This window comes from Anabas testudineus, chromosome 12, assembly GCF_900324465.2.
Source record: "Anabas testudineus chromosome 12, fAnaTes1.2, whole genome shotgun sequence".
Lineage (NCBI taxonomy): Eukaryota > Metazoa > Chordata > Actinopteri > Anabantiformes > Anabantidae > Anabas > Anabas testudineus.
In genome coordinates this window covers 9,447,340-9,473,677 of record NC_046621.1, presented here as the reverse complement: position 1 = coordinate 9,473,677, position 26,338 = coordinate 9,447,340, and the positions used below count along the sequence as shown (strand labels likewise).

General features: G+C 40.1%; 1 protein-coding gene across 1 annotated transcript in view; it reads left to right on the top strand.

Moving 5' to 3' along the window:
* Window positions 1-26,338, top strand: part of pdlim5b (PDZ and LIM domain 5b) — a 29,393-nt gene that overhangs the window by 1,961 nt on the left and 1,094 nt on the right. The window contains exons 2-12 of the mRNA XM_026356239.1: window positions 1,809-1,914; window positions 10,465-10,616; window positions 17,434-17,470; window positions 17,787-18,319; window positions 20,675-20,829; window positions 21,504-21,531; window positions 23,287-23,450; window positions 25,300-25,480; window positions 25,640-25,820; window positions 25,932-26,052; window positions 26,132-26,247. Coding sequence (XP_026212024.1) covers window positions 1,816-1,914; window positions 10,465-10,616; window positions 17,434-17,470; window positions 17,787-18,319; window positions 20,675-20,829; window positions 21,504-21,531; window positions 23,287-23,450; window positions 25,300-25,480; window positions 25,640-25,820; window positions 25,932-26,052; window positions 26,132-26,247 — 1,767 coding nt within the window. The 5' untranslated portion in view covers window positions 1,809-1,815. The remainder of the gene's footprint in view (window positions 1-1,808; window positions 1,915-10,464; window positions 10,617-17,433; window positions 17,471-17,786; window positions 18,320-20,674; window positions 20,830-21,503; window positions 21,532-23,286; window positions 23,451-25,299; window positions 25,481-25,639; window positions 25,821-25,931; window positions 26,053-26,131; window positions 26,248-26,338) is intronic.

The following is a 26,338-nucleotide window of genomic DNA, read 5'->3' as shown; positions in this document are numbered from 1 at the left end:
AAGACAGAAATATGAGAGCAGATATTCAAACATCTGTCATAAGCATTGCAGTTAAAAACTAGAATTTCAGCACAAAAAGATAGCCGCTGAAATCTCTGTATTTACCTCGAGCACTGTTTTCCCTGGTTCTTAGTTACTTAGATGTGGACGCACTAATAATGCATCTAGCTGTTCCTCAAAGTCAGACCCAGCATTGCTTCTGCATTTCCCTTTTTCTCTTATAATTACAATGCACTATATGTGATACGCAATACTTGCGGGTTAGCGTTTGATGTTTTGATGTCAACATCCACCCTTCCTGTTGGGTAGGGCAAAGGTACAGTCATATATCCACATGATGTGTGTATGTGTGTGTGTTTTTTAACCTGTGCACAGAAGCAACATGCACACAAATTCGCTGCAAAGTAAAGTCCGTAGAGTGTACTCTGGAAATACCAATTTATTTAGTCATCAACTTAATAAATTTAATAATGCACTCAATCTTAGAACATGACTGCACTTAACCTTAGTTTCACTTCCAATAAATAGTTTGAAGCTTCAATTATTTTAGGGGAAATGGAATGCATGAGAAGCAGGGCTCAACCAGTGAAACTCAATAGTGCATGAAATATTTTACTACACCAAGTAGTCTTTGCTATGTCTAAAATTTGGAACTGTCCATTCAATTTGCATGCACACATGCATAATCTGTATATGGTGTCTGTATCCAACCATGAGGTAATGTAGGTGCTGGAGTGTCTAAAATGTTGGCGATGCATGGAAAACCTGTCCTCCTATGACATTTTGGGCTGGCAGTGATGCAAAGCTGAGCTTTAACATGTCTCCAATTCAGGGCGTGTCTTGTCTGTACTCTGTCCCTGTGCAGGCCCAGCAGCATCTTCTTCTGTCAGAAACTAGAATTTGACACAACTTTTTGCAAGATGTGACCACATACTGGTCATTTTTAGGCCAGTGTCTTACTTTTGGAACCATTTCTAAACCCCAGGAAGAAAGTCGTGTTTGTTTTGTGTTAAGAATGATACAGGCACAGAGCTTTTTCCTGGATCTGGTCCTACAGCAAAGATGAAAACTACTGTAAAAGCTTTCCTAGTCCTTTGGAAAAAAGTAGAGGTGATGCCTTTGCTTTCTGATGCCTAGTTTTCAAAGTGCCTCATTTGTCATTAGATTGTTTGTTCAACACATATGTGTTAGAGGAACAGCATGATTATAGTTCTTGTATTTGCCACTCTTAATCTACATTATGCAACAGGCTGGCTACAGTAGTTCCATCTTATCTGTTTTTACAAGACTGTTGTTTGTCTCAGTCTGGGGACCTTATTTTAACCTAACTTATTTTTCACAAGCAGTGTGTTCAGTAAAAGGACACTATGATGACAGGTCCAAAGTGCAGCTCTACACTTGCTGATATGTGATTATTTCAAGGTAAACAAAGGATTATCAGTGCATATGTGTTACATACTCCCAACCTTTTTTCTTTTTTGAGTAATTAATAGTTGCATGTTGTGAAATTGTCATGATACAGTGGGGTGATTCATTCTGAGGTGTTCATCAAGGATTTAAAATCGTTCTCCTGTTTCTTATTAATTCATGGACATATTCTTATAGTTTATCTGCTGCGTCTATTCTCTAACACTTGTGAGTATGTTACAGACTCACTGTTGAGACCCCCCATTGTAAATAGCATTCTGTAGGACTAGGGACCTGATCTAAAGCTGTCAGCACAGAGGTAGCACGTTCACAAAAGTAGTATAAATAGACTTACTGTGGGTTTATGAACATTTTTTAAACAAATATCTGTTGTTCTGTAGGTGAATCATGAGCAGCAGCTACAGTGTCACCCTTCCTGGCCCTGCCCCCTGGGGCTTCAGACTGCAAGGAGGGAAGGACTTCTGTCTTCCCCTCACTATCTCACGGGTGAGTAGCACACACACACACACACACACACACACACACACACACACACACACGCACCACTTATGTACCCTTCACTTCATGCCAGTCACCTCTGAGGAATTCTGTTAATGTTCTCTATGCTATTCAGTGAGCGATGAAGCGCATGTGCCATTCGTCCGCTTTGTGACACTTGCTCCTGGATTTAGACACTTCTCTAAAAGTTCATGGACCCTGTCATTATTCAGTCCTCTGGGGTCTTGACCTACCTCCTGTCAATGCTAAGACTATTGTCATAATAATGTTACATAACTGAACTGTAACCACAACATTTGTCAATTTAAAAAACTCCCATGAATCTTCCTGAAGGCGTTGTGGGGGATATTTTTGGGGGATTAAATCTTTAGCTGATAATTGTTGCTGTCATTTTGGTAATACGGATGAGGCATACTGTTAAGTGTCCTGGCCTTTCTCTCTGGCGTTATTTTTGATGAGAGGCATAGGAGACAACGTGTACTGGGGGAGCAGTGGAAGGATCAGAACCTGTCCTTAAATGGCCCATCTGACTGAGAGTCTAGACGCCACGCTGCTTCTGTAATAACTATTTGAGACTTTGGGTCACATTAATTCAGAGTGGGCTGACCAGATTCTGTTGAACATTAAGCACGGAGGCTGCTAGAATGGCCACAATTTGAAAACCAGGTGTGTTTATGACAGAAGTAAAGCCTCAGCCTGTACTAAGCTATGCTGATTATTTCAGTGGTACAAAGCCATTCTGTGCTAAAGATTGTTGCACAAATTAAGGAAGTTTAATGCAGTTTACTATCAGTCTGTTTTAACCTAAGGGTGTCTGAAGTGTCTAAGTCTTATTCACATGCTTATTGTTAGGATTAGAAGTAGGCAGGTTGTCTTCTCCCAGTGTGGTCTGTGCCTGAACAATACGTGTCTACCGTAGAATGAGCACTCTCATTCATTTCCCACTGCTTCCTGTTATGTAATAGTGATCTCTGTGTCATGACCAAGGTCAGTGACTCTGTTTATTTGTTGTTGGCAGGATCAGTTACAGAATTTGACTGTGTGGAGAGGAGATTTAACTTATCTCAAGGGGAAATATGACCATCTGTAAGGACAAAGTAACTCTAAAGAGTATGTACATGGCAAGCATAGGTGCTGAGACTATTTTTATGCCTTGCCACTATGATATTAATGGTATTGGGGACATTGTGTTGTCACAGTGGCATGTAGCTGTCAGTAGACATCTTATCACCATATCTCAAAAACAATAGACGAAGGAAGGACTGACATACCTGTCACCTCATTAAATTAGTACCTTTAAACAAAAACATTACTAAAATAGAATAAACTCCAGTCTTTTGCAGAGAGGAAGAGGAAAAAGCAAAATCAGCAAGTTGGCATTTGTTGCCATTTTAACTCTGGTGTCAACTTCTACTCTAAATGGCTCTCCATTCTCATCAACCAAAGCAAATATAAAAAGCAGTTTTATCCTAATTGTAAAAAAGCTTTTTTGATATACAGACTATATGTATTTATCCTTATGAGAGGATGTTTGAAACTTTCAGTTGATATAAAAGGTGCAATGTATGTATAAGTGTAAAACGTAAAAAGAAATCAAAGAGAAAACCAGATTATAAGCAGATAATTTAAAAGGAAACAAGACAGGTGAGTTGGGAAAGGTGTTGAAAAACTCGACAGAAACCTTGAACTGTTTAGGTTTGACAAATCATTTTATATAAGTTATGATGACTAGCTATTGCCCATAAAAGTGTTTATTACCTCTTGTGTCCATCAGTGTCCACCAACAGTCCCGTGTTGTCATTAGTGGTCTGGAGCGTGCCACAAGTAATCCAAAGTCAGGCAGCATGACTTTCACAGACTTGCATTCCATCACGTTATTGGTTATTGTCATCTGGTGACATATTTTCGTCCTTGTGCATGACCAGTCAAAGGCTCAGATTTCTTGTTGTTGCTGTTGTTTGTACCTTACTTGTAAGTCATTTTGGATTAAAGCATCTGCCAAATAAATAAATGCAAACATTCAGATACAAGGAATAAGTCTTCATTTTGTCTGTTAATTTAGAAAGTTAATATCACGTAAGGCACAGCCCACATAATATATGCCGCTGTCGGAAAACTGAAAGGTTTACAGGTTACTTTTTCCAAAATCTGAGAGATGTCACATTTATCATCACTCCTTCTAAGTGATCTATAATAATTGCTGTATCTCTAATCTCATTTACCATAACTGTGTTTACAAAGGAAGGAGTTTCTTAGGAGAATGTACATATATGGAAACATCTGTCAACAGTTACTTCAGTTCCTTCATTAGATGAGTGAGTAGAACTCTGAGTACACCACAGGACTATTTTAAGGTTCATTAGAACCCCACAATGTTAAATAGACTTTGCAAAAAAAAAAACTATGCTGTGTGTTCCTTTCACATTAAAGCTGATATTTATTTAGCTTAGATGGATGTGATTGCTGTCATGTGCTGTATGTAATGACTTTACATGTGCTTAACATATGTAACTGATTGAAAGATTTCTGTGTATACAAAGTGTAAAGCCAGTAGACACATGCCTTTTTAAAGAATATTTGACTTTGACTGTTGCAATAAAGTGCGGTAGGTTACATACTATAAACTATACTGAGCATTTTGTAGGGTATTCAGTTGGGTGTCACAGTATAAAGAGCAAAAGTCACTAACAATCCCTAGAGCACTAATTCAACACAACAAATTATGGCTTGAATAAACAGCACTCAGGCAGCGTGAACCCCTCACAATAAACAGTTTATTGTAGTGATGTTGACTTTAATGTACTTTACGTGCTTATGTGTTAGAGACGTAAAGGTAAATATTCAGTAACACCAGTGTGACTGGTGAGTGAGTGAACTGCGTGTGTGTTTTGTAAAGTTCATGTTAGTTTAAACTTTAAACAATGCAGTGGAAAGTTAAAAGTCAGATCACTCATCGTGTGCATGAGCGTCTGTTCCTGCTCCTCCAGACTCTTCCTGTCCTAGTGCTCTGTAGATAGTTATTTCAGCTCCTTTTCAGGGATTTTGATTTTACAGTAGAATTTAGAATTAAAGTTTCATTATCGTATAACTTAGGAAAGGTTGTAAAAACTAGAAACATTGAACAGTAGCTCTACTTGTCATGTCTGTGTTTATCATGTGCTTGGTTACTGCGGCTCAGTTGGGGGTTGGCACAGTGAAATTTTCCACTCTTTTGACCATTGACCTCTCACTTCCCCCTCTTGTGTTTTCTATCCTTTTATTTGTTGTTATAGTGGAATTTGATACTTTAGGTGACCGCCGTACAAGCTAATTTTAGCTCGGTGTTTGTAGTAGGAGCTGAATCTCCAGAAGGTTTTTTGAGCAACTCTAATGTTTTAATATAGTGACTTTCACTCTGAGAGGTGGAGAATGGATGATGTAGCGTGTCTGACCAACCCACGTCAACAGTATCATCTGCTGATGGCTTATTTTGCATAGAAAGTAAATTAAGTAAATTATACAATGCAATGCATCATTTACTGAATTTCTTTTTAAATAAGATACAAATGACTGTATATGAAGTCTCATTTTGGCATTTTGACAATATTTTTGATAAGGCAGCAATTTTTATCAATATTTCAAATATTTTTTGACGTTTTATATTCACAAATTTTGAAATTTATGTTTATACAGAAAAGGCACAACATTTACTTTTATTGTATTGGCTGCATAGTGACATTATATTCCTACTAAGAACTAAGGGTGAGTGTTGAATATTAAATATTACTACAGTACATGATAGGATGATGTGAAGTAAAGAATAAGAATCACAGCCTTTGCACAAATTCTCTCTTGTATTTCTGTCATTGATTTACAGTTAATAGAGAAAAACCAGCGTATCTTGAGAAACTTTTTGGATAAAAAAAAAAAATCTGGCTTGCTCTGTGTCTGACATTGTGCCATAACTTTTAGTTCAGCTCAGGTCCAGAAAAAATAAAATCAAGCAGTTAAACACTCCCCTGGTATTTCAGGAAACTGTTGAGACAGATAGTTTGTGGTCTGTGCTGCATAGCTGCCAAGTTGTTTATTTTTCTATCTGTCTCTTGTACACATCTCTTGAGCACTCGTACATGGAAACTGAAATTAAATATAAGCCACTTAAGTCAATCTGGTGTTTATTAACATCATGAATACACAGTACACTGGCCTTATTAATGATATGTGATTCTTTGCAGGATCCTAAAGATACATTCAGGTTACTTGTGGATTTAGTAGAAAAACCAGTACGGTCCAGCGGTGTCTGTCTGTAGTTGTGCTGTATTGAGCACATCTGCTTTCAATCTCCCAAATGTTGTATGGCAGATCTATAAAGAATAACAGAGCTGTCACTTGAATTTGATTTAGATCACTCACTTTTTTTTGACAATTTGCTCCATAGATCGAGTACATATGTTATCTGAAGACACAGGCCCTGCAGATGACTCGTCTTCAGAACTGGTTTGTGTCTATGATTAAAACACTACGCAGCCAGGACTTTTTGCCATCCAGACAGGTGAAACCATTTGCATCGCCATAAGTCTGAAGAGTACAATTTAAACTGTGGAAATCAGCGCGGGCGCTTGTGAGCCCCACCATGTCTAAAACACTTCTCATATCATCTGCCTCAGCAGTGCTAGTCGGCGGGGTTTGTATCCGACCTAACTAAAGCGTATTCAGTATTCAGAGCGGCATTGGTACTGCTTTGTGTTGTTTTGTTTGTGTCGCCATGGTGATTTGTCTGAGAGCCCCTATGTAGGTCTGCCTGGCATCTCGCATTTTCCAACAGCCTGATTGATATTGTTAGAGACTGGGGTCAAACCATGGCAACTGTAGGCCTACCTCAGTTCAAGAGTGCTTAATTGGGATATTTGACTTGTTGGAAAATACTACTTGCTATTTGGTCCCTTCCCAACTGCTGTATTACAAGTGCAAGTATGCATGTTCTCCTGACAGATTCATCCCAGAGATTCTGCAGTGTAAACAGTTTCTTTTTGATGAGCTTCACAGGTTAAAGGCATCCAGTCCTGCCTGCTGAAAGAGGAACTTAATACTGTGTGCCCAGCTTCAGAGACTTAGTCTCATTAAACTAAACTAACATATTAGCAAACGTGAATTTGGAAGCAGACTAAGACACTTTATAAATAGATAGCAATGAGTCAATCTGCTTTTTCCGGGCTTGTGATGACATTATGCTAGGCCCGGGCCTTCTCCTTATAAGGTCTTCAATCTTAGTCTACCCTACACAGACATGACATGCATCTTACAGGCCGTAAGGCCTCACCACAAGATGCTTCCTGTAACATGACTACTTCAGTGTGAACTGACCACAACCCTCTTCCCTTCTCCATAATTTCACAGGAGGCAGGAAGTTACACACTTAACAGCAGGAAAGATGATTGTTTAGCAGGAATAATGCTTAAGTGTTATCTTAAATATGTTACCTGCTTTGTGCTTTTTAGAGGATGTTCTGCACATTCTCCCATGAAGTTGTTAAAATGTTTGACATAATGCTCTAAATGTAAATCATTGGTTTACCACAATGACATCTGACCTACAAATAAATGAGAGCTCTTTTTGTTTTACTGTTTTTAAGCTACTGATGCCATAATGGCCACCCTTTTGGATGGATCTGCTAAGTATTTGCAGTGTTTGTATTGAAGCTACATTTGTAGGAGCAGAGGCAGTGTGGAACAACAAGTCATTACCAGTAACTGCACAACAGTAAAATCAGCAGTGTGAAGAGGAACAGAGCAGCACAGCAGCCACACCATTATGTGGCTGGAATCCCATTCATGTAAGCCCAGTTAGAAGGACACTTCGTTCACTTGCCAAAGCGACACAAAGCCCACAAAATTAAGCTTTTATATATATTGTCTTTAAGTGACTTTGTTTTTTGGTTTGGCAAGATTGAAAATTGTAACTTGTCCTTCACAAATTTCGACTGAGTGCACAAACATATTTCCAAAGAATCCCGCTGTCTTGCAGGAGCTGGAGAAGGACAGCCAAAGTTCCAGGTCATTATTTATTTGCTCTCTGTCTTCAGACTTCTCTTGACAGCCTGCAGATGCCAGACACTGTTACTGTAACATCTATTTGTTTTGTATCCATGTGAAAGAGGCCGGGATTTAGAAAGTGTTAGCAATAACCATGTTTAACCACGCTCTGTAAAATAATTTGTGCGTCTGAGAATGTTACGAGTTTCCCTCTCCTCGTGTCTTAAAATAGCATGTTTGAGGAATCGCCATATATAGAGTAATATTGTAGTATTGTCTCACATTCCTACAAGTTAGGAACTTCAGATCTTTTCTCAGTCTCTCTCCTCCCATGTAACACACAAACAGACATTGACGAATGGAGGGACGTGTTCATTCAACAGTCCTTCAGCAGCTTTCCCCCTCTCTCTGACCTCTGGATCTGTGTAGAGGAGTAAGATAAAACCAGCAGGTCCCAGTGAACTCTGAAGAGAGCCTACACTCCCCTTGTTTCCCTCTGCACTGATGAGCAATGAGTTGTTTTATTGAAAGAAAATGAGTCACGGCAGACTCAGCAGGTGCATCTACGCATCTGTGGAACGAGTGGGCAAGTCAGTTGAAGCTTTGTACATGTCTGTGTAGTCAGTGCCATGGCTCTGTGTGAGGATCACTTAATGTGGCAGTACTGAGGGTCTCCCAAGCACGCACACATCACCCTCAGCTATGCTTTCTACACTTCATGCTACTGATCTACTAGATAATGACACAAGGAAAGCATACCTCCAAGGAATGTGTTGGTCACTGCCACCACCAGTCACTTCCTCATTCTTTCTCTGCCTCCCTCTCTCCTACTCTTTTCCCCCCTTTTTTTTTTCTTGTTGTCATGAGGGTTAACACAATGGCACATTCTTTATGTCTCATTGGCTCCTTTTTTTTTTTTTACCCCGGGGAAAGTCTTTTAGGCTTAACCGGAATGCATTCTTTAGGAGTGAGAGAGGGAATATCTTGTTTTGTGCCTAAATAACTGCTCTCGTGTGATAATTACTGGAAAACAAAAAGTCTTTTCACATACCTTTTTGATTTTAGTGCTTCATATAAATGTCTAATATAACATTTCTGGCAGAGGTGGAGTGTGTCCCAGTTTGTTTTAATGCATAGTTGCCTGACAGTTCAAACTCGTCAACAGGCACTTTCCTCCCATCAGGCTTCATGCCCTCTTCATTAAAGTTTTCTCTCTCTCAACACATTCATAGACCTCTTTTTTTTATCATTCCTCCATGTTCACAGCCAGCATGCCTGTACAGGTTAGAGTGCGTAAGTGTGCGCTGAGTGATTGGTGAGATGTGCACAGCCTTGTGTAAGCATTGGCTGATCACCACACCCGATTGAGAGTCATCCCATCGTCATAGCTTTGTTACATTATTCCTTGCGTGTTTAAATGCAAGTCTCAGCGTGGTGGAAAGATATTGAACACAGATAAACCTCAATTGTAGCTTATGGTACTCTCTGACAGACTTACTGCTGGTAATTTTTATTTGACATATAAGTCCCAAAAGCTTTGAGCTTTTAAGTTGTCATACTTGGAGTCAGAGCTTCTGAGAATTTAATGTTTCTACCTCTAGAAATCTTTTTATATTTCATAAAACCTTTATACCGTATTAGGTTTAACCTACAATACATTGTTTATATTACATTTTTAAAATAGCGGCTGTGTCACTCATCAGTGTTATCAGATGCTTAATTTTACTGACTGGGCGGATCAGGACAAGAGGTGAAGCCAAATAAGTTCCTAAAGAAAAACCGGTTCCAGAACACACAACCCGTGCACCAGCACCTTTCAGCACCACAATAACAGATGAAGCACACAACAAAGAAAACCCTGGAGTGGCTTCAGGACAGTCTCATGAGACTGAGCAGATTATTTTTACATACAATCAAAATCTATGTGTGAGTCTTATCCTAATATGTGTTGTATTTTAACTGAAGGCATGCACCCAGTTTCCATGAACACAATCCAAACTTGCAAACCATGTGGTTTTGATTTTGGTCAGTTGTCATTTGCTAGTGTGAGTCATCAGTGGGAATGTTGTGGCTTTTTTATGGCCAGATTGTTTTGGTGGATGTAGAGCCCTGTCCCGTGGACGCAGTGCTGTTGAGGTTGTGAAGAGTGAAGAGTGAGATGCCTATCTTATCTCACAAAGGTTACGTAAGACAGGAAGCAGGAAGGAGAGCACTGTGGCCTGGTGACTGCAAGAAAATAAATCAACACAATGTGCAATTTTTCACAGAAAGGCATTTTTCCTATTCATCTTTTAGCTGCAGTGTAAACCCAGAAGTTCCATGTGTAATTGCAGTATTCCTGTAGGAATATATAAAACCCACAGCCCAATTTTAAAAAGTGACACATTAAAAGTTCCCAGTTTACTTCATCTTCCTCTGCGAAGAGTACAAGATTGTGTAATATAATAAAAATATTCTTTTTGGACAAATGCAAATATATGTGCAATGTACTTGTTTTTCTCATCTGTGTGTGTTTGTGGCATTGCAGCTCACTGATGAAGGCAAGGCAGTCAAAGCCAAGATGAATGTTGGAGACATCATTCTGTCCATTAACGGCATTTCCACAGAAGGCATGAATCACCTAGAGGCCCAGAACAAAATTAAGGCGTGCACAGGCAATCTCAGCCTCGCCTTACAGAGGTAACCCATCCACGCACACACACGAATAACGTTTCCTAGCACACACGTATGTAAGCCTACTTGAGCAATCGGTGATTTAGCAGCAGTAGAAAGCTTGATAGCCCTGTTTGGTTTATTTGTGCTGTATCAAATTTGCCTTTTCATTATTAGAAACAGATGAGCTCCTGTTGTGCTAAGTTGTATCAGTTTGTTTCTGCCACCGCATGTGCTCTGCCCCAGCATTAACTGTGAGAACTTCAGAAAGATAAGATCCAGCTTGTTGTTGTAGCTTATATCATGTCACTGGAATTGTAATTAATATGTAGTATTATAGTGGCTTAAAGTGACTTTCCATAAGATAATAGACACAGCAATTATGTAGTTTACAATACTACAATTTTTAGTCAGATTTTATGGAGACAGATGCACTGTGGGAGCAATCTTTAAATCCTTCAATCTCCAGGAAGAACATGTTGTGTAGCGTAGTATTATATACCTCAAATGACTGTGTCGCATATGAAGGCTACACAGCGCACACAGAAAAACAATCATCTGAAAACTGTCTTGTAACTAAGATGTTCTTTCATAATAGTTTACACATGTTCTTCCTGGTTGTGTAGTGTATGATACCAAATCTGTGGAACTCATCAGGTCAGACTTCAGCATCAGTTTGTGTGCAATTATACAGACTTTATCAGCTGCTCTTCTGCTCCTCCCATTAGGAAAAGGAAGACTCTGGTATTGTGGGGCCCTTGAGTATATTAAATCCATAGTGTGGTATTAGGGTAACTTTAAATTAAATCTCTTAAATCCCCTTTTTCCTGCCTATATGCTTCAAAGAAAGGAAAACATGGGATGTCAGGAGATTTGTTCACACAGGAAATGATTCAGTTGGCAAACACCCTAAAATATTTTTGCAGTTTGTCTTATATGGTCACCTTGAATCGATTTTGTAATTCAGGAAAATAGCCCAAAGTTAATGGCTTTTTACAGAAGCTGGAACCTTGATACATGGCTGTTGATTTTATTGTATCTTGAGGTTTAATAAATAAATAAAAAATGTACAAAAGTGATGCCTTTTAATATATTTAAGCCAAAAGCAATGCACCCAAGTATAAAGAAGAGTAACTTCACAAAACGTCAGACACAAACAAGGCGGAGGCGAAGCACGCACACTTTCCAAGCTGTAAAACATGTTGACAGAAAAACTCGAAGCCCGTTTGCATGTCCTGTCATTCCATCACCACATCAAACGAAAAAGGAGTCTGTGCTTTAATCGTGGGAAAATAGTCCTAAAATAGCCCTGACCCGCAGCTGCATGTAATCTTCTGTGGGTAATGGATGTACAATGAAACATCAAACACTCTGGTCTCACAGAACATGTAAACTACAACTGAAATTACCCACTAAACAACAAAGGTCCCCTTGTTAAAAATGACACATGATTGTAGTTGGCTTCATGTCTGGCTCCATTTTTAAAAGCTGGTTTGAAGGATAGTGTTGAAATTATGTGTCTTTACTTAGTGACACATAAAGTAGAGTTTTAGAGACACTGTATGCATGGTATACATGGTATACATGGTATACGCAAATCATGCTCACATTGCTATTTTCTGATTTGCTTTGTCTATAGCATAACCACTATTTAACAAAACAGTTCTGTTTGTCACGCATCACTTTCTCCAGCCGCGCTCTCAGATTTGATTTATGCTTTTGATGATCACTGAGAAGACTGGCGAAGCCATAACAACATTCCAAGAGTGCCAAGCGATGATGAATGCGACTACAGTTTAGTGCCAACATGTCACTTTGTTGTAGTTCACATGGTTTAGACAGTTCCTTTTAAAGGACACCTGTGCATCCAACCTTGTGTGATGCAGGTGTGTAAAATGACAGATAAGACACACTACAGTGCTATATTTATTTACATTTTAGCCTTAACAGATCATGTGTATTTACTGTAAAGTCTGATGCTTTATTAATCTGCTATATGCACATATTTTACTATCAAGCTGTAAAAAATGAAACATGTTTTTTTGAAAGAGGAGTCGCTCACTCATTAACCCTAACACTGCTTATACTGAAGAAGATAATCTCACACACTCACACCGTCATTCACAATTTATTAACATTATTAACAATTTATTATTATTATTTTTATTATTTAGCATTCACATAACTTTTACGCTTTGTGTACCGTCTGGTCTCTCCATATAATGTGTTTCATTTATTCCCTTTTATTTGGTGAAACTACATCTTAAGTTTCAACACCGTGTATATTTACAGAAAGACTTATAGTAGTTTTCATGAACAGACTTTTATGTCCTTCCACTCATTCCATTAATATGACTAGCAGTTGTTCTCCTATCATGGACATCTTGTTGCAGAGAAGCCAACAGTTAGCAGGAGTCTGTGGGAAGTAGCTTTAGGAAAGTATGGTAATTGATGTTTATTTATTGTCATTGAAATATGCTGCACAGTGCAATGAAACACCACTCCCGAGAGGTTGTGGCTGGCAGCACCTGGTTCCAAAACCTCAACGATGATCAAGAACTACACAGCTTGCTCACAGAGCCAACCATATCCTGATGTTTTACACAAGGATTCGTGTCAGCTCCCACGGCAAACAAGTGTTTCAGATTTTGTGTATTTTCCACGCGTCTTTCTGTGTCCAGGATTCTTGCTGTTTCAAAAGGAGCAGGACAGGAGGAGCGCATAACTGTCCCATCAATCCATCAGTTTTAATGCACAGTTGCCTGACAGGACAGCTCATTATCTCGGATGTTTTTGAATTTTCACAAACTCAACAAAAATCATGAGATGAACTGTGGAAAATACATATGCCAAGATATTACATATCCACATTAATCTAGTTCCACTGTTCTTTTGATTATGTAACCTCCTGTTCTCTCACAGAAGGAGGTTTGATTTGACAAAACTACAACCTTGTTTTTATATACACTCGCTGGAATCCCCTCCTTGTAAAGTACTGTGGTTATAGCATATGACAGAGGCCAGTTAGTGTAGCTAAACACAAGTGTGTTGGGCAGCTGTGGGATAAATCTACAAATATTCTGCCAATATACACCCAACAAGTCTGATGAGATGGTTCTAACAGGGTGACGCTAAGGACAATCCAATACAGTTCAGAGCCCCTGCTGACTCTTGGCTAGCCAGAGGTGGCATAGTGGTCGGAAGGAAAGTGAGGAAGACTGGATTATTACATTGGTTAGACGTATATAAAAAAAAAAAATCCATTTACTCTAATAGCAATTTATTCAGTTGTGGTTACAGTATCCAGTGATCTGACCTCAGGAGCTCTCCCATTTCCCCGTTTGATGCAGATAAATTCAAATCTGAATATGTTTTGAACGTCTGGTCCTGCGGTTAACGTTTTATTCCATCTATTGCCTGCCAAGACAAGCTCACTCGACCAGAAAGTTGTCATTCACACATATGAGGAGCTGCAATAAACGGAGAGAGCCGTGTCAAGGCAATGAATGATTTTAATGCTCTGCATCAGTACGATGCATGTGACTGCTGATAAGGGCAAGTGCACAGGATTCCTGCTTGACACGTGTACAGACACACCAGACGTGCATATGCAGGCAATAACAATGTTGGCGTATCCAGGCAACCGACAGCAGCAGTGTACTGTCCAATTGCATGTTAATAGGCTTTAACTGGAAATAGCAATCACGTTGCTGTAGCTTCTCTAAAACCTTCTGTCCTGACTTCTTCCAATAAAATGTCAAAAGTCCTTCCTCCATGATTCTGATTCTTGGTAAACATAAGGCAGCAGTGTGAAGAGAAGGAACATGCAAGGATGTGCCAGACACAAGCTGTGAGTTTTGCCGCTCAGCGGACGGGCTCACTGCACAGAAAAACAAAAATACAGAAAAAAAGTTATTTCCACACCCACTAATTCTATATCCCTCTGTTGGAGTTTTTGTTTTACTTTGCTCTTTTTTCCTCTTTGTTTTCCGTCTTCCTCGCGGTTTTCCTAAAATGTTCGTATAATGGTACAACAGAGAAGGTCTCCCACGGAGTTGATCGAAACTGTGACTATAGAATAAAGCAACAGACATCGACAGATGCTTGCTGTTAGACGGTTATTGCAGGATATCATTAAAAGCTTCTTGAGAAACTCTATGTGAGACTGAAATGAAAACGGCACAGGAATAATTAAAGGCTACCCTTATTTGAGCTGTATTCCCTTCATGTTAAAAAAAAAAAGATATGTGAGACTGTTAGCTGGTATGGCATGTCTGCTTTGTGGTGAGAAAACTGTGTTTATTAGCTTCTCCATCATTCAGTCAAATGTCACATGCCAGAATATTTCTCTTGGCCCTTAAAGAGACACAGGCAGGCAGGGTGGAAATGCGTCACTATTCTTTGCCCTCAGGCTTATGCCTTTGGTTAACCTCCTTATTCTCTTATTCCAGAGCTGTGTGTGTGTGTGTGTGTGTGTGTGTGTGTGTGTGTGGGACAGAGTGAGTGCCCAAAGAAGTCTACATTGATGAAAACCACACTCAGCAACTCAGCATAACTCTTTAACTGAGCTAACCTGTGTAGTGATGTGAATTTATGTCTTGCACTTTTATTATTATTCTAATATTTTTGATATTACTCAGCTTTTTATTTTGGTATACAGCTCATAAATTAATTCTTTCTATAAATAAACCTTATAGTTATCCACATCTCTAATTTAATAAAACAAAGCAGCCTGATTAGAAGAGGTGGGATCAACTGAAGCGTGTTCGAGGCTAAGCAAAGCCAAAACTGGATCTCCAACAGGGGCAGGATTTCTCTGTCTTAGGAAGACACGCCGTATCACAGACGAGGGTTTGACGTACATGAAAAGTAGTCTGACGCACCCGATAGGTTGCAAATATAAACAGTGTGAAGATTAGAGGAGTCTGGTGTTTTATGTGTAGGATTATTTTAATTAACATTATTGTAAACCATAAAATACAACAGTGTGATGAATACATACCCAGTTTGATGGCTAGGAGTTAACTGCTCTGTGCTGTAAAAAACGATGGTATTTATGAAACATGGAGGCGTACGTACAGTGAATAAATATCGCAAATATGCAAAAAATGCATTACTTACGCTTAAGAAAAATGCAAAACGTTCTTTACTTGTCTTTATGTTGTTTCGTCAAACTGTTTGGGGTTTAAGCCAAAGTCACTCCAATAGTATGTTCTATGGAGTCATGGCTTTCCCCAGTGATGCTTTTCAATAACCGGGACAATAAATGCATAGTTCATGTTGCAGAACAAATGGATAATTAATTCATCAAAAGTAGAAATACAGTAGACCCAGTGTTTGCCTCTTTGATAGTTCACCAGCAAGAGACAATGGGCATGAAAAGCGTAGACGTCATCACACTATCCAATTACACTGACATTACCCAACATGCACGCTTGGACAGATTACATGGACGTGCACCCAGGCTCTCACCCAGTGGTTGTCTCTGTTCAAAAACAGAACTAGATTCAGCTAGGAAGGGAGGAGGACGGCGGAGAGGGACTGAGCAGAGCAGATGTGCGCGGGACCACCCTGGCCAAGTGTTTGTTCAGTTTGCTCTGGGAAAAGTCAGATAGAGAGTGAATCCACCCAGCTGGCCTTCACTGGGTCACCGATGGCAGATACACATTGTCTCATTCTAGTCCGGGTCCCATTTGTAATGGAATGTGCTGTTTGATCTTTAGACCTTTTACTGTTTTCCTTGGCACATTGTGGTGTTTTCTCCACAAGCAAGTCCAGCAATTCAAGTACACTGGAAAAAAAAAAAGCATACCGTGTATTAACTGCTAAGTGGAAAATGTAAATGCAAGTATGGGCATAGATGACATCAGCATCTGGATGAAGGGCGGGGCTCTTCAATAATCTAGGCTAGGCTCAGTCAGAAAGGAAATGTGTGAGAGATTGTTGACTGTTTTCCTAATATGGCAGAGAAAGGAAGGACGCCAGTGGACATACCGTAGCTAATGTTTGTGTGTGTGTGTGTGTGTGTGTGTGTTTTCTTTTTATGAGGAACAAAGGGCACATTGTCTACGCGCCTGGCCCAAATATAGGGCAGAGTGTTAACAAGGGCATGAGTTTTAATGTTTTAATTTTACTGACTGTTGTTTAACAACTGTAATTTTGAGAGTGTTCAGTCACCAGACGTGGACTTTTATGCGCCCTGCTTGATATTAATACGACTCTTGTGTGAGGTGTATTATGTTTAATAATGGAGTAGACAGAAAATGAAAATGTCAAGAATAAAACAAAAAGAGGAGGTGAAAACGTTGTTGGATATTGGTGCTGGTTTCTATCAAGGACCTCTCTAGAGCGCACACAAGCAGACCACCCTCCTCTCCCATAGGTGATAAAACTGCGGCAGCTGCTTCAATCATAAGTGCAAATCACTGCAGCACTAGTCCACGCATGGACACACCCCCTAAAGTACGGCATGTTCGCTGGTGTGTTGTTGAAGCACCTTAACTACAAATTACATATAATTATTGTTGACCATTTTCCAAAGCATACAGTTTTGAACATGTCGTACTTTCGAGGCTGCAATTTGTTTCCATTTGTTTTTGACCTTTGACCCCATGGGTAATCCATCACTGAACACATTTAGGTGTCTATTTTTCTTAAGTTGCTATTATCTAATAGTAGTTTAATTGTTCAAACTGCCCTTTTTGCAGTGTTTTAAGGATGTTGTGATATACAATATATAATAATGTTTGTCTAACAAAAAATTCTTATTGCTAAATGACGTCTGGGTGCTATAAACATGTGTGAGCACTCAAGTGATTTTATAATTGTCGTTGTGTCTTCACAGACCCTCCTCCTCTCCTCCTAAAGCTGAAGTGCCCAAGGTATGAAGTCTAATATTCTTATAAAAATTGTATATTTAATTAAAAATCAATGGAATACAATTTGTTTGTGTGATTATAATATCAGTGTAGTTAAGAGTGAGCATGCTCACGCTGCCCTTCTGAGATTATGTGAGCACACAAATTGACTTGGCTCGCATTTAATAGCATCTCTTAACACTTGTATGTCACAGGCATGACTTTGATTCTTATAGCTGTGCTAAAACACATTTGATTTTCATGTGACTGTTGCTGGTTTACGTGCATGAGGTTTTTGTGGATTTGTTTGGGCATGGTGTGTGTCTTCACCTTTATGCAGGATGAACCTCGAGAAATCATTAAGCCCGTCCCAATCAGTCAGGCTGCCGCGAGCACCACACATGCCAAGCCATCAACTCAGTCCACTCCTGCATACAACAAGACAGCTCGGCCTTTTGGAGGGGGCAGCAACGGCACAGTTGCAGCTTCTTCCTCCCTGGCTGCCCCCAAAGTAGCCTCCATTCCCTCTGAATCATCTGCTTTCACACCAGCAACTCCCTCTCAGCCGCCACAGCCTCCATTTCCACTCAAATCAAGCCTCACTGCTCCTGACCCAGCTCCACCCAGCTCCAGCCAAGTTCCCAAACCCAGCCCTGTGCATCCCACCTTCACCTCCCCATCTGCCGCTTCCACCTCATCTAAGTCCTCCGCTCCAGCCAAAGTGACAACCCCCTCCTCTAATGCCAGTGTCCCACAGCCCTCTGTCTATAACACACCTATCAAACTATACTCCAATGCTAATGCTTGTGAGGTGGCTGTTGGACAGAGACGAGGTCTTTTGGAGAGTCAGGGGCTGTCGGAGAACTTCAATGGGTAGGTACCATTCACTAAAAGCAGTAACCACGCTTTCAATTACACCATCCTCCTTATTTCTGAAGTGTGTACCGTGCATTGTGTGTGTACTCATGCCTTGTTTCCCCCTAATATATGTGAAAACCTAACAAATGGGGTCACACAGCTGCATACAAGACAAATCCAAAGCATACTGCACATCTTGTTTAAATCTGCTGAAGGGCAACTGAAAAGGGAACAGAGTCTAAACAACATATTAACTGATGCTACTGGCCTGGCCATAATTGACAGTGGAGCTTGCGACGCTGACATACATGCAGCCTGCCCAACTGGAACTGCTGGTGTAACACTTGTTTCTAATTAGCCAGAACCCTAGCAGCACTTCTCGATACCGGGGTCAGAGCTTTGGCAGCTTTGCCAGGATAGAGCTTCATCGGCAGGTTCCTGGCTCCGTAGTGGGGTTGCCTCAGGTTGAGCTAGATTTAAGTGCTTTGCCACTCATTCTTCTCTCTTTGTCACCTGCAAAAATAGGTCACATAGATCTGTTTTTTTTATTGCTTTTAAGTGGCTTATTGAACTCCTCCACACTTAAATACATGTTTGAAACTCGCCCATAACTCTGAGTGTGTGCAGATTGTCATGGTATTCCCAAAAGTGCTCTTTGGTGGCAGCTGAATGTGCTTCAGCTTCTTGATGATTTACAAAGGTAATAGAATGTGTGAATGGTCTATTCAGGAGAACTGGGTTTGACCAGATAACCTGAGAAAAATCAAAGTGAGGTAGAAAAAACAACACATTTGACTTCAAATATAATATGAGGATGAAGAGTACAAAAAGTTTGAGTGTCATTACCTGATGTAACATTACTCTCATCGCTTCAGTCGATGTCAGCTTATTGAAGGACCGTTTCTTACAGCATGTGTTTATATCCTATTCTGCATGCTTTGTTAGTTTTCTATGCGTCTGTCTTATCTGCACATTCTCTCAGAAGGGCCTTTCCGTTAAGGAGCATGTGTTTTGGACCAGCTGTTCCCTTCATGCTCCTTCTTGGCTTCAGTTTTCTTTCTGTTTACCTTTTCTTTACCAGCAGGAGGAAGAAGAGACAGACATCAAGTTAGTGCCATAAATGATAACATACTGAATTTGCTGGAGTGGCTTTCTAACTATGTGCAATGTGATTACAGCCTTCACATCTCCCTGGTTTATAATTACCAAATATATGCCTGCACCTCTTTGAGCTAACCCTCATAAACATTGCATTTATGCTCATCCACTCACAGTACATGTTCATTTCAAGCTCCAGATAAACTGCAAATACATCTTTGAGATGCCGCAAAGCACCCAGTGGAGATCATCTTGTACTGTCCATGTAATTTCTCACTGGCCTCTAGATACATGTTGGCTAATGGTGTGTTTACACGCTGTGCGGACGGGCCTGTCAGCACCCTCTGTTCAAATCACCCAGCTCTGCATCTGTCTACCTCTATCCGCTACTGTTGCCAGTGTGTTTACACAAGGCCATTTAAATCACTGCCAAGTATGTTCTCCTTTAGAAGAACCTGAAGTCTTCTGTCTTTGATCATCCTTCACCTCTGCTCACCTTCAACACACACATAAACACACATAAACACTGACTGGAAAAAAACACTGCACATACTTGGACGTTTGACTTTAAATTGTCTCACAGTTTGGAACAGCACTTGCACTTTACTGTGCATGAAAAGCACTTAACATAAATATTATTGCATACTAAAATACCATCAAGTTATTATTGGAAGAAAAAGTGATCTTCCTCGTTTCAAAGCGCATCACTCCCATCTTGTGGTGAGACATTGTCACTGTCAGCCACTTACTGTCAGTGTTTAATTCTGTTATTTCAATGATACCTATTCATTCATTCATTCATTCATTTTATGTTGTTTTACTGTTTGGTTGACATAAACTGTGATTTTCATCTCTATTTGTGGACCTCAGATTAGTCTTAAGTAAGAATAGATCAGAACAGACAGCAGTGCAGTGTCCTCCTAAATGTCTGTACGGTTCTGCCTTTGTACATTTTTCCTCACTACCTGCTCATTGCTCACCTGCAGAACTCCACCTCCACCTAGACCTAGGAGGTAATTATGAACCTAACAGCTGTTAAATTGGTCACACTGTGAACCAGTATCTACAATCTGCACCCTTGATTGAATGTGGAGTGTTCACTGAATAGTATAGTATTACTGCGTGTGTTGTTTGCTAATAATAGATGTTAGTTATGCATGTGTGTGTAAAAGTTAGAACATTCTTGTCCTGCAGTACAGGACCTGAAAAGTCAACAACAACGTACGGAACGTTCTGTAACGTCGTTATTTCTTTGTTGATCTGACTGTACAGAAAACCTGGCATGGAGCATGAGAACCACGCGTCCCCACTGAGCGATGCCAGCAAGAAGCGTCTGATTGAGGACACGGAGGACTGGCACCCACGAACCGGCACCTCCCAGTCCCGCTCCTTCCAAATCCTGGCCCAGCTCACCGGCACTGAAAATGGTGTGTTGCAAGTTCAGTGCACTCACATGGTCTTAAACAGGTTTTTATACAGATCCTGCAGAGGGGCTGACTCTTACTGAAGTACAGAGTATTGTGGGGCTCAGCTTGATATTTTCTGTCAGGTCAATTAAGATAATAAAGTATTTTATTATGGACTTTTATTATATCTTTGTAGGATATAGTGTTTTCATAGCTACTTTAAATAACTGAAGAAAGCTTTATACACTATATGATTTAATGTCTTTTTTAAATTACTGTTTTGACTAGAAGTAACATTGATGGTTACATGAGAAGGATGTGGCTTTGGGCCTCCCTCCATTCATAGAGTTGTGTGTGTGTGTGTGAGTCTGTTTAACTGATGCAAAATGACATTTACAGTAACCAAGTCATTAGAATGAAGTGAGATGAGATTTGTCAAATGATTTTACCAGACCTTTGTGGATTCAGTGCGCCTGTTTCTCCAGATGTGAACAATTGGAGAATAGTCCAGGAAATCCTGTCAGGGTCTCATTAGCAGGAATTATGTGTTCTCATTCAGCCTTTACTATAACAAGATGAACATAGAGCAAACTAGAGAAGAGACAGAGCCACAAGCAGCACTATGTAACAAACCATATTGTCACTGATCATTTATTGTACATCTTACTGACTGTTTTTTTTCTTCTCTGTTGCAGAACAAGTTGCAGAGAAAAGTGGAAAGAAGTAAGTGCTTGGTGGTCTTTTAGTATAATCAAATTTGGCATGGCATAGTATTTGTGGGTGTTCATTTAGTTTCTGTGTCTGTCTTTTTTTTTTGTGTCAGTGTGTTTGCATGCAGTGCATCTTTATATGGTTATAGAGATTTTAAATTCACGTAATCGTGTCTAGAAGTCATTGACTCTGTGTCAAGCCCTGATTTCCTGATCTGATCATAGTATCACGCTTAATTGAAGTCTTAATTTTGGGGAAATTGCAGTGAGAGCTCTCTGAGGAAGGCGGTTGAGTGAAGACAGCGTGACACTCATCACAGGCTGTGATTGCCACTCCTGCTCTCAGTCTTAACTTAATTTATTCTCCAATAAACACAGTCCACCCTCTGTACCAGCTCCTCACCCAATAAGTGCATCACTCACTACACACTGTGGGTGATTAAGTTGTTTTGTGGGTAATAACACTTCTGTCAGTTGGAGATTCCTGATGTCAAATTGTGCATTTCTTGCTTATTTTTTCTTTCCTTTGTTCCTGTGCATCCTCTTGTGGCTTCCTCCTATCTTAATCTTCCAACTTTTCTTTTCTTTTTTTCTTCAAATTCTGTCTTATGGAAAAAAAATCAGACCAAACAAGTTGGACCCAGAAGTTATAGGACACAAGTACAACAAGCTGAGGGACTGGCATCATGGCGTTTCAGCACGAGTGCTAAATGTGCAGGAGACAAGGGTTTGCTTTGTTTAATATATGATATATATTTTCACTATTATTAAATGTACACTGCCTCTGTTTGCTATAACAGCATAGTTATGGCCTTTATTTGGAACACTGGTTATTGTCCAATTCTAGCTTAAACAAAATGAGCAAGTGAATGACAAACAAAAAACCCTATAAAACCTTTGAAATATTTAGAAGTATATATTATCTTCTAGGTATGAAATTATATTGTACAATGTAAACTAAATGCATCTATATTTGTGGTTGAAAGTTTAACAAAATATTATGATAGTGCACATACAAAATGTACTTTTCTTTATCACTTAGATGAAGCCTCCATTTTCCTCTTCGCTTGTTCTTTATCTTCTGAGCTATGTCTGTATCTTTTTTCTCTGTTTTTTCTGTACTAACCAAACTAGTTTCATTTGTCAGCACTTTATCTTAATAAACAATTTTCCTTGATGCTGTTGCTTATTTCTTGATATTTCTTTTCCTCTTGCCTGGCGGAAAAAATAAAGTTGACAATTAGAAACTCCCTCTAGGTGGAGATCTATGTGACAGAATTATTTGTGTATTGATTTGAGCAGTAAGACCAAAACTTATATTATTCCAAGTATATAATGTTTTATATATACTTGGCAATATTACTCTAAAGCCTTTACCTGTTTGCAACTTACAATATAAACCCATTCAATGATATTGTGTAATGGAGTGTACTGTGCAGCAATACAGCAGTTTTCAACTTTTATGAAGTTTAGACACGGTGTTGCCCACAGGAGGTGGTCAACTTGAAATGAAAGCTGAAGTTTTACAAGGGGTGGTGACCAGAATTTTCCTCTTAAAATATTTTGTGGCTCTTACAGTAAGTGCATGTGTTATTGAGATTGCAAAATACTGTACTAGATGGGAGGAAGAAGCTGTGATTTTGAGTTTCACACAGTGAAATGTGTTGCAGTTTACACTGGTTAAAGTCAATCAGAGAGTGTTCACTGGAAAGTAAGTGTCTGCTCTGTGAGGTATAACTTATGCAAAGTATGTACATCTGATTTCTAGTGAGGCCCACGACAAACCCACTCCCACTGTGCACACCTCACCCGCTGTAAAAACATATTCCAAAACTGCAGCAGCACCCAGGAATGGCAATGTGGTCCCTGCTTCCACATACAAGAGCCCTGCAGCCCAGAGCAAGCCCCCCCACCAACCTGGAGGTTCAACAGGTAGAGTAACGTACACCGTACAGAAACCCTCCTCAACTTTTGTCATTTACTCGTGTTTTCCACTGAAATGCTTGAGGTTCTGCTTCTGCCGGGGAATGTCAAACTATGTGCTGTTGCTTCTTTTACCCACAGAGGGCACCCCTGTTCTTCTAAATGGCTGCTGCTCTGCCATAACATTTATTGCAGGTTTTATACTTGACACTAAGCCATTTAGGATTATGAGCTCTATAAAAACCAGAGGTATTCCATTAATGAGCTCAGATTATTGGCTTTTCCCAAGATGATCTTAGTTGCACAGATTGTGAAACTGAAAATTATGTATTTTATTTTATGTGAAGGCTGCTCTTAAAATACAGCAGTCCCTGCCACAAGGCCTCGAGTTGGTCGGGATAAATATTTGCTGAAAGGCATCAGTCAGGGTTCATTATTAGCAATACTAAGACATTCAGGCACTCATTTATGAACAGATGCACTATGTGCCCTTATGTATTTCCCCGGAGGCCTTTTTTTAAGAAATGGCTGCTGAAAAGTGCCACAGTGAGGGAGCAGGAGAGCTCACAGATAGTTCTCTGTTGCTTGGGTTATTTGTCAGATTAACACATACTTCATTACAAGTAAACAAGATTGTATTATATCTCATAGGGTCCTTGTGAAATTAGATCGGGTATGTGGAATATACTTTAAAATCATTTACTTTTTAAATAAAATTTCATTTACGTGATATAATTTAACTGGCAGCACCCTCTAAAGCAACAAATCTGTATAATACTCAGGCTTTAAACTTTTTAGCGATTAACTTGTTCTCTATAGGAGCTTTGATCAATTCATACTGCATATGGTTTGCCACAGCGATGCCCGTACATTTTTCTTCATCCCTCTGTCTTGAATTTAGAGCGACAGAACAGACATTGACTCCTGCTGAGATCCAGCTTGGAAGTCTTCTCATGCTGACTTTTTCCTCCTTATCTACCTTATACAGCATGACAGTAATGGCCGACTTACAAATGTATCTTCATTTCTGTCCTATTTCATGTGCCTGAGCCTTCAATCTCTGCTTTTGCAGGATTGGATTCATTTATAATTTTGTGCTGCTAAGAGCTTTTCATCATCCACCGCACTATACCAGCTTTTGCACAGACAAGGTCATGTGGTGCCATTAAAAGAATATTTACACTGCAGCATACTATATGTATAGTTGTATATCATAGCATTCAGTTTTGTATCCATTGTAACTTAGGTTATCTTTTTCCAACCTGACCTCTTCTTTCTTAATAAACTCAGTCCCGTGGCATTCTCACTTCCCTGCTAGTACCCCATTCTGTTTATTCAGTTTGTTTGCCCACTGTTACCAGGAAATTTAGGGAGCACTTGTCCTCTGACCTCTCAAGTCTTTGATAATGGTGCTCTCTTTCAATAGCGTCTCTGTCCCCAATCCCCATTCCCTCGAGCGTTCTGTCTGAGAGCCGTAAGCACTGACCTTTGTCCTGGATATGTCTTTGCACTGCAAAAGAGAAGGAAAGACTGTGCATCCTCTCCACATGTTTTCAGATGAGAGGAGGGGGATTATTTTTCCAGGTGTCTCCTCTGACTCTGGGAATGTGTTGTATGCGTCAGTGGGAAAAATTAATCTCTTGTCTGAGAATGGTAGGGAGGCTCTGTCCAACTCAGCTGAGGTTACAGTTCGTCAGATCCATTCACATTCATTATCTGACAACACACAGCTAAACTCTGTACATCTGTGTGGGTCAAATAATACAGAGAAATCAGTGGATGACCGACTACTTGCTGGGAGAAAACCACAAGCAGTGCATTTGAATACTGAGAAATGTTTTTTCTCTTCCTGGTAAAGGTTTTCCTAAGAGTGGAGCATCTCCATCTTTTGGCAAAGTCACCAATCCTGCTCCCAGAGGTCCAGAGCGCCCCACCCCACAGCCACATCCAGAGGACCTGAATTCTCTGGTGCAGCGTGCCGAGCACATCCCAGCTGGTACACGCACCCCAGTGTGCAACAAGTGCAACAATGTCATCAGGTAACAAACGAGAGAAAACCTGCATCTCAAGCTGAATTTAGAAAAACTTTGAACAAACAAATGTTTCAGTGATGACAAAAGTATTAAGAATGCAAAAGTGTACACAGTTTCTGTTGTTCAGTTTTTCTTGTTAATTATTGAATCGCTTACTCTTACCAGGGGCCCATTCCTTGTGGCCATGGGCATGTCATGGCACCCTGAGGAATTCAACTGTGCTCACTGCCACTCCTCCCTGGCAGAACATGGATTTGTGGAGGAAGGTGGCAAGGTGTACTGCGAGCGTTGCTATGAGCAGTACTTTGCTCCCACCTGCGCCCGCTGCCACCAGAAGGTTCTTGGGGTGAGTGGCCCATGTAGTTGTTTCTAATACCTTTGTCAGTTCACAGTGAACAACAGTTCACTTTGAGTCTCCTTATTTATTTTCTTTATTTTTATTTTTTTATTTTTGCAGGAAGTCATGAATGCCCTCAAACAAACCTGGCATGTGTCCTGTTTTGTCTGTACTGCCTGCCATCAGCCAATCCGAGGCAACATGTTTCATATGGAGGATGGACTGCCGTACTGTGAAAAAGGTACAGTGGGGATAAAATGGCAATAATGAATAAGAAAGTGTGTAAGCAGACTACATTTGTCAGTGTCCTTTTTACCCAGACTACTACAAACTGTTTGGGACCAACTGCCATGGCTGTGACTTCCCCATCGAGGCGGGGGACAAATTCCTGGAGGCTCTAGGATTCACCTGGCATGACACCTGCTTCGTGTGTGCGGTAGGTCCAGGAGACAGCTTCCCTCCCAAGAATAGATCTAAAAATAAGAAAACGTGTTCGACTAACAGTGCTGCTCTGCTGTATCTGTCGT